General features: G+C 39.1%; 1 protein-coding gene across 2 annotated transcripts in view; it reads right to left on the bottom strand.

The window, feature by feature from the left end:
* rbfox3a (RNA binding fox-1 homolog 3a) overlaps nt 1-9669 on the bottom strand; it is a 274551-nt gene that overhangs the window by 151499 nt on the left and 113383 nt on the right. For both annotated transcript variants that reach the window (XM_014010318.1, XM_014010319.1), the window contains 1 exon segment: nt 8429-8538. In XM_014010318.1, the coding sequence (XP_013865772.1) occupies nt 8429-8538 (110 nt within the window).

Below are 9669 nucleotides of genomic sequence, written 5' to 3' on the forward strand. Positions count from 1 at the left end.
GCACATTTTTGCTGATAGTACAACTGCAATAGCATTTAAAATGTCAGAAGCAGCTAATTTAATGGTGGTTCCGTGATGATATTCTAACTTTGGAGCGGCGTCAGTAAATGTGTCCCGCAACCCAAAGGACATGAGGTGCTCTGCGTGTTCTGATCCACAACATGCCGGCAGTAGAGCTGCTAACAGGAGACGATGAAACAGGTATTATTTCAGTTTATTTAGCTCAGCAATGGTGGCCTGTGAAGTCCAAAAAGGTGCATGTTTAATGCAGTTGGTTCGATTAGAGTCCGGTCTGTATTCACACCAGAAACTGAAGCGAACCGCACCAGAGTTCGTTTGGAAGCGGACTGAGACCACCTCAAAAAGCAGGTCTCGGTCCGGTTGTTTGATCCGCACCAGAGTTCGTTTGGAAGTGGACCGAGACCACCTCAAAAAGCAGGTCTCGGTCCGGTTGTTTGATCCGCACCAGAGTTAGCATGAGTGTATTCACACCTGCACAAAAGGTCCGGACCAACGCTGGAAACTAACTCTGGTTCGTTTAAAGCGCAGCAAATTATCAGGTCTGAACACAACCTAAGTGTCCTTTTATACTTTAAGTACTGATAGTTTTAAAACCAGTACTTTTATACTTTTACTTGACTAAAATTTTGAGCTGATACTTCTACTTCCAAAAATATTTTTTAAACCCTAATACTGTATCTATACCTCTACTTAAGTAATGAATGTGAATACTTTGGACACCTCTGTATTTACCACCTCAGATTTGCACCAGTCAGGGTGTAAAACAGAAGAGACAGGAAGCAGTGAAATCTGTGAACAACTTGACAAAGAAGTAGGGGAACTAGAAAACTTAATCAAAAAAAGCAAATCATCAGTTTTTGATTCTCTGCAGTCACATTTCAGAGTACCAATAAAAACACCCACACCTAAGCACATTGTGTGAATGCAACTGAAACCTGCTTCTTTTTATGGTTTTGTTGTGAAGTGTTGAATCGCAAGAAGATTGAAAGTTTCTTCAAATGACAAACTTAACTAAAGTTTGGAGCCCAGGTCTGGATGAAGTCCATAAACATTAAATTATTTGGCTATTATAGTGAAAGTAGTATTTTAGAGAATATTGTTTTTTTGTCATTTCAGTGCAGCTAGTTGTTTCAGTGACCCAAGTTAGGACCCTCCATCTGAGGAAAACTTAGAAAACTGAAGTTGTTTCCTAACTCCAAATGTTGTTAACAACAACACAGCTTTAAATCATATTTACATTTTAGAATGGTTTTAATAAAAAAATTAATCCAAAGAATGTGCCAAAAATTATAAAAAGGAAATTAAAATTGGTAGGTGGAGCTTGCACGGATGATTAAAACTTACCAATCACAGCAGAGTGGGTCACAAGAGGAGGATTTCACACCAGCTTTTAGTTTTTAACAAGAAAATATGTTTAAATCTTAAAACATTAGGGTGTGGTGTAAAATATAAAAACTGATCTGCAAATCTATTCACAGAGGAACACATTAAACATATCTACTGTTAAAACTAAATGTACAATTATTGGGAAACTATAGGATAATTAAAACTTTATGGAAACATGTCTGTAAAAGCAAGAAATATAAATAAGGAACCACTGAAGGAACATTTCCAACAAATTATATTTATTGATAAAAATCACATTTTGGAGTCAAACCTTGATGCCAGTTAAAGCTCTATCATGCAAAGAAGAAGCCATATGTGGACACCACTTAGCCATGCCTCACACTTCCCTCAAACGTGATCCGATGGAGAGAGGGATCATCAGTACACAGAACTGATAACAGTAAGAGAGCCTCTCTGATGGTGTAGGGGTGCATTAGTGCCTCTGGCAGGGGCAGATTACACGTCTGGAAACAGGTTTCAGAACCACATCTGTTCCCAATCAGCATTAAAAAAAAAATCCAGCCAAGAAGCCCCCGGACAGTGGAACAGACAGGTCTCCTCGGTTCTTGCACAGTTACAGGTTGTTGTTAAAAGAAGAGGGCAACATGGACCTGTCCGGTCTTACCTGAGATGTGCTGGTGCCATTTACTTTAAAAAAATTTAAAAAAAAAAGTTTTAACATTTGTTTCCTATTTCCTAACATGAATAAAAATGTATTTTTGATATTGATAAAAAAACTTTCCATTTGTTTTTTATTTAATTTTACAAAATACCACAAACTGACCAGAAACACGGTTGCAAATACATAGAAAAAATATGATTTTTAAATGTCTGAAGTGAAATAAAGTTGTTCCTGGAGTGACAGGAAGTTACAGAATCTGCTGACTGGGTTCAGGATTAAACAGGAGGGATTTTTTTTAGATTAAAAAATTCTGTTTGAATTGGTGGTAGGTAAAATCTAAGCTAAGACAAACACTAAATGAGGCAATACTACTGAGGTGTACTGACAGGCAATAACTACTCAGAAAATCACATAATAAAAATTATAATAAATAAAAGAAGACGGTGTTACATAATTCTGAATGTCAGCTTCCTGATGCAGACGGTGTGTTTAGCCTTGAAAATGGTAATGTTTTGTTTCTTTTCCTGGAAGATATCATTAAACATCATTTGTAGGCATACATTACACTACACGCAGCAAATCGCCCATCTGGTAATTTTGGAACTCACTGACGAAGAGACAATAAATTCATTGTATGCCTGCGCACATAAAGAACCCCACTGAAGTAATGCCTCCGTGTAGACATACAAAAAGCACAATAAGCGTGGCTGTGTGCTCAGACTGTATGTAGTGTTAATAATGCAGTGTTTACATCTTGGCATTGAGCAGTCAGAAGTGGCCTAGGGGTACAAACTGGCAGGCCTGTGCAGTAATTAGGGGCTGTGTGTTGGGGATGTGAAGGCTTGCAGCATGTCATGCTGATGCCACTGCTGGGCAGGCCTGGTGTGTCACAGGCAGGAGAGCTGCACCAGGCCACACCTTCCTGTCGCAGCGAGAAGTCACTTTAACCAGCGCTCCCGCAGACCCAAGGCTGGTCGGTACTCAGCAGCCGGAGCGAGCCGGCAGCGCAAGTTAACACCGTGACAGCGGGTGATAGCTGTCCTCGCAACATGACGAACACATGTGGTCTTTGTGTTCATGCATACATTCATACTTACACTGATTTGTATAGATTTTATAACTTTTAATGTCTGAAGTTGATGCTAGTTTTTAAGATGTTTGTTTGTGCTAATTATGGTTATTTTTGTCTTCGCACGTCCATCGTTATGTTGGATTCCTGCTGCTCTGCAGCGATTACTGTAGAGTTTCTAATAACCAGGATGACTTTACATCCAAATAGCTAAATCTCAGCAGCATCATGAGTCTTCTCCTTCATTTGTTTTGCTGTTGTTTTCAAAGTGAACCTCTGAAATACTGATGCAAGTATAAAAATGTCTTCTGAATGTTTCAGCTCGACTGCTTTATGACTATGAGAAGACGGGGCAGGATTTTTATGCAAAATGCATAATTCATGAAAAAAAAAGTTTAGACACACCGACAATTTAGTACTGAGTTCCAATAAAGTGGGTGACTTGCATGAGACTGATCTCTTCTCTTGGAGAAGAGACGAAACGTTTCATTAGAGAAGAACCCGTCCAGAAGACCTATACTATTTTTTTTTCTTTTTGATAAAGGATGGTTTCAGCACCAGAATCCAGCTGGAGGTACGGGTTTTCTTCATAACGCTCTAAGGGTTCAGGGTAAATTATTAATACATAAGTGGCAGTCTTTATTCTCATTTCCTGTTTTTTAATGTGTTCCTGATGTATGTTGTTGATATTTTTCTGCAACGTTTATTTTCCGAACGTTGAAAGTTCAATAAAGTGATTTAAACCCTTTTGTCTGTCGATTATTTGGTGTAATAATAAAAGCTTTTTCTTTCAGCTCCATTCAAGTCAACACTATAGACTATCAGGCTTGAAGTCATACAGGATACAACTGGTTTGCTGTAGTTGCATGGTCTATTGTTGTTGGGATATTGGTCTATGTTATCATTTTTTTAATGTGTTTAGATTGTCCACACAAAGACACATTGTTCCTATTGGTGGGGTGTAAATCAATATTTATCATGATAAATATTATAAGGAGTTGTTTGAATGATAAAGCAATATTTCTTGATATCACAAAGTTACAACGATACAGTTAGTCTGCGATTAACATGATGTGAGATTATACACCCATCTATCCATGATATCGATTCAAATCTGGTATATGATGACGATTTGGATCAATGTTTTCATTTTGTCTCAATGTAAGTGAAACATTAATCATTGAATCGACACGATGTGGATCAATGCTTTGTTACCAGTCATGGGCCAGTGTGAAATTCTGACAGTATGAAAATTATCGTGGTTTCGCAGTATTACAGCATGATGTTTACAGCTCTAAAAGGTGTTATTTTGAAACTGGCATTAAAAAACAAAATCCAAAAATAACTGATATTGTCATAGTCACAGGTGTAATGATTTTATTCATTAAAGCTTTACTGATCAAGTTCACATCTAATATGGAACCTGCTTTAATAAGAAATCAGGGTATAACTATGTGACACGTCGTCTTTTTATTGACGTAACGTATCATGTTGGGAGATTTCGAAGGAGTGTTTGACCTAAACAAGATTATGCAGAAATCATTACAGGTACACAGAAACAAGAGAAATCACAAGTACACTACATACTGACGACAGATTAGCAAATTAGCAACTATGCTCTAATCTGGCAAATTTACAGTCTATACAGATTGCTCATACATGTGCACTGTCCTGATTAAATAAATAAACAAATAAATAAATAAATAAGTATGACTGCATGTATACAAAATGCATATTCTGCTAAAGAGCAGCTCAGCTAAAGCTACGATGGCATTCTGTACCTTTCACCTGAAACTAATCAAAAACACAATCCAACAACTCCACAACACTCCTACAGACACAATATGCCACAGTAACACAGTGATGTTTCATAAATGCCTGATGCTAAAGGTCCTTCATTTCACTTAGCTTAACTTTAGCTGGTGGTGCTTCGATAGATGTGCTATCATGTTAGCTGTGCTGCCTGCTCTGGCTGCTGTCTGTCTTTTTACGGTAGCAAAAGTTCTCCAATATAGCTGATTTTATTCTTTTGGACAGTCGTGACTATGGATGCCACAAACGTTTATTTTTATAATCAATTAATCACCGATTATTTTTTTCCAATTAGTCGACTAATCGGATCATACGTTAATTGAATATAAAACATACAGCTTATTGCGCCAGAATGCAGCTGCTATTCTATAACCATGCTTAGATTTTAGCTATATGCTAACTAAAAGTATTTGCTGTGGAAGGCAAGTTCGGCCTTGCAGATACAGCGGGTAAAATAAGTATTGAACACGTCAACATTTTTCTCAGTAAATATGTTACTAGAGGTGCTAATGACATGAAATTTTCACCAGATGTGAGTAACAACCCAAGTGATCCATACATACAAAGAAATCAAACCATAAATGTCCAGAAATGAAGTTATTTGTAATAATGTGGAATGGCACAGGGAAAAAGTATTGAACACACTTACTGAAATTTATCTAATACTTTGTACAAAAGCCTTTGTTGTCAATGACAGCTTCAAGACGCCTCCTGTATGGAGAAACTAGTGGCATGCATTGCTCAGGTGTGATTTTGGCCCATTCTTCCACACAAACAGTCTTCAAATCTTGAAGGTTTCGTGGACCTCTTCTATGAACTCTGATCTTTAGTTCTTTCCATAGATTTTCTGTTGGATTCAGGTCAGGTGATTGGCTGGGCCATTCCAGCAGCTTTAGTTTCTTTCTCTGAAACCAACTGAGAGTTTCCTTGGCTTTGTGTTTGAGCTCATTGTCTTGCTGAAATGTCCAGCCACGTTTCATCTTCATCATCCTGGTAGATGGAAGCAGATTTTTATCAAGAATGTCTCTGTACATTTTTCCACTCATCCTTCCTTCAATTATTTGAAGTTTGCCAGTACCATATGCTGAAAAACAGCCCCACACCATGATATTCCCACCTCCAAACTTCACTGTTGGTATGGTGTTTTTGGGCTGATGTGCAGTGCCATTTGACCTCCAAACATGATGTGTGTTCTGGCATCCAAACAGTTCAATGTTGGTCTCATCTGACCAGACTATATTCTCCCAGTATTACACAGGCTTGTTTAAATGTTGTGCAGCAAACTTTAAAGGAGCTTCAACATGCTGTTTCTTCAGCAGTGGAGTCTTGCGTGGTGAGCGTGCATACAGGCCATGGTGGTTCAGTGCATTACTTATTGTTTTCTTTGAAACAAACGTACCTGCTAATTCCAGGTCTTTCTGAAGCTCTCCACAAGTGGTCCTTGGCTCTTGGACAACTCTTCTGATAATTCTTTTCACTCCTCTGTCAGAAATCTTGTGAGGAGCACCTGGTCGTGGTCGGTTTATGGTGAAATAATGTTCTTTCCACTTCTGAATTATGGCCCCAACAGTGCTCACTGGAACCTTCAGAAGTTTAGACATTCTTCTGTAACCGATGCCATCATTATGCTTTGCAACAATAAGGTTGTGAAGGTCTTGAGAGAGCTCTTTACTTTTACCCATCATCAGATGGTTCTTGTGTGATACCTGGCCATCATTTGGGACTGAACCAGCTGATATTAACTTGCACTGACAAGGGGCAGGCTTGCTTTCTAATTACAGAGAGAGTTCAGCTGGTGTCTTGGCTTTCCATGCCTTTTTACACCTCCCTTTCTTCATGTGTTCAATACTTTTTCCCTGTGCCATTCCACATTATTACAAATAACTTCATTTCTGGACATTTATGGTTTGATTTCTTTGTATGTATGGATCACTTGGGTTGTTACTGACATCTGGTGAAAATTTCATGTCATTAGCACCTCTAGTAATATATTTACTGAGAAAAATGGTGACGTGTTCAATACTTATTTTACCCACAGTATTGCTTTGCACAGGTTTCTCTATCATTTTCTTAAAATGATCCCACACTTTGAGCTCTGTTGCCAGGTAGCCATGATACCAGAGCCTGTCTGTATAATGTCTTGTGACGTCCACGGCCTATCCCAGTTACCACTACTGTGCATGTGTGTCAAGGACAGAAAGGCAGATGTGGCAGTGGAAGGTGTCAAAGCAGTTTGGAGAGAAAAACAAAGTAAAGAACAAAAAAAAAAGATTTTTTAATAAACAATTTGTCGTCAGCTAATCGTGGCAGCCCTAGTCGTGACTCTGCAGCTAAACACGGCTGCAGAGGTTTCACCTCCACTTTCCCTCTGATGAGTCAATAAATAAATAAATAAATAAAAAGCACTAATACCGCAGAAAAAGTATCACAAAAACATTGTAGGTTTCGAAATTGTGGCTTTTTCATATCGAGGTTTACGGTGAAACCCGTCTCAATCTGCTGCTGTGTGGATTCTTAACAACAGCAACTGTTCATCTCAACGTGCTTAATGTTTAAAACTTAAACTTTCAGTGTACAACAAACTTATGTAACTAAAATTAGAAATAATCTGGAGTCACGAGCTGTTTTTTTGATGTAAAGTGAAACCAAACCGTTGGCGTCTTGGTGAACAACAAGCCAGCAGTAAAAAAATGTCAGGAGAGATATTTGGAAAGTTTGCCCCACATGCTGCACAAGCAAACCCAACTGCAATCTAAGCAGCCTCTTGCATCTCTGTGTGACATTAATTGATAATCAAACAAGCCTTCACATCAGACATTTATGAGATCAGCTGAATTATCTATTTAATGTAACCCAATTATATGCAGCCCTTGTGCACCAATCAACACTAATTCCTGACTCTTAAATGACAGCTACGGCGACAGATTGAATCAATAATAAACATTGATAAAAACTTGCAAACCCGCTTAGAAAGATGGTAATTAACAGGAAGAAAAAGGGCTGAGCTGGATTTTTATTTTTCTTCGGGAGAATTGCTCGGTGATTCCAGTGGTTTATGCTGTTCACAAGAATCCCCTCGGTGCCGCAGCAGCTCACAAACCTACAGTTTCCCTTTCACAATCAGTCGTAGACATTTATCATTAATTCTTAACGCGAGCGTCAGCTGCTCCGCTTCTTCATTAAAACCTTGTAATTTTTTAACTAAATGTCGTGAATTATTCAGTCGGGCCTTTCCAGTGCTGCCTGCATTCAACCAGCGAGGAAAAGGGCCGCCTTTACGCCTCAGATGAGACGCGAGGAAAGCCTTTCCAGTGGGGTTTCTCATCTTAAATCCACGGTGGAGGTCGAGCCGTCACATTTTACACACAGTCACTGACATGTCAACAGAACCCTCAGAAACAGCCCTTTGCAGGCTTTGGGGAATACCCCACCTGTTGCCTGTTCGATTCAAGGCGGCGATGAGAGCATCTTCTGACAAAATGAAGGTAAGTGCACACGAAGGGACCGGCGGCTCTTACCAGTCTTGTGAAGAGGGGCACTCCCAAATGCCAGAGGTGATCGTTCAGCAGTCCGCTGTACACCACGTTCCCGAAGACAGCAATGCTTCCTGACTTACACAACGTGTTTCCTGCAGGGACACAAAGAAACACGGGCCGGCGTCATTGAAACGGACAGGAAGCAGCAAGGGGGCAAGCGCTTGCACTCCGGCGACAAAACACAAGAAAAAAAAGCAAATTCAATCAAAAGAAATCATTGTGCAGGAAGCGAAATAATAGAGAATGCAGCATTGATTGTTATAAATATTGATTTCAGCTGTTTATTGACCTTACATATAATGACAAATACACATAGATAGCATGTCTGAAATCAATAGAGGAGCACAGCTGAGGCAGGCTGAGTTACTGTGCCAACACYGAGCAATAAAACAAATCAGCTGCACAAAGAACAATTCAACAAGCATCATCATATTAAACTGTTACAACTTTTACACCTTTTTCTTTACAGATCTGATTCTAGTTTCATCTCAACGGCAGCTGCTCGGAGTCTGAGGTGAACAAACCATGCAGAGGCAGAATCACTCCTTTAGTCACTCTTTCAGTTTTATATGATAAGAATGTGAAGAAAACTCGGGGAGTTTCTGATCCTAAAGGAGCAGAAAGGCTTCATTATTTAACACAATATGAGTCTTATTGTAATTAAATGTGTCCTGGTACATAAATCTACCCATTTAATAATTACTTTGTCATTAGGTTGTAGCATGTGGTCCAGACCTGGAGACATGACAAAACAAATGTTAGAAGTGATGAGAGCTCATTTAGTATAAATATTAAACTCAGTGTTTAAAGATGAAGCAGGTGAGATGTTCAAAGCAGAGGAAGGACCGAGTCGTTGTTCTGCAAGTCTCGAGTAAAAACAGACAACTGTCAAGTCCCAAGTCTGAATTTCAAGACTTTTTTTTAAACATTGTTGCAGTTATATGTTGAATGTAGATAACAAACCATATGCTCTTTTTTAAATTTGTATTTATCTGAAATCGCGATAAAAAAGGTACTTTATTTTATTTGACCCGTCACATGAGAGAAACACCCAAATGGAGCAGCGGGCATAGTCTTCCTTTAAACTATAACTATCCATTTTTAAAATCTGGTTAATTTGAGTTGCTGTGCTGCAGCTCGCTCGCTCGCTCGCTCGCTCTCTCTCTCTCACACACACACACACACACACACACACACACACACACACACACACACACACACAC

Source organism: Austrofundulus limnaeus, unplaced genomic scaffold (assembly GCF_001266775.1).
Source record: "Austrofundulus limnaeus strain Quisiro unplaced genomic scaffold, Austrofundulus_limnaeus-1.0 Scaffold67, whole genome shotgun sequence".
In the NCBI taxonomy this organism is placed as follows: domain Eukaryota; kingdom Metazoa; phylum Chordata; class Actinopteri; order Cyprinodontiformes; family Rivulidae; genus Austrofundulus; species Austrofundulus limnaeus.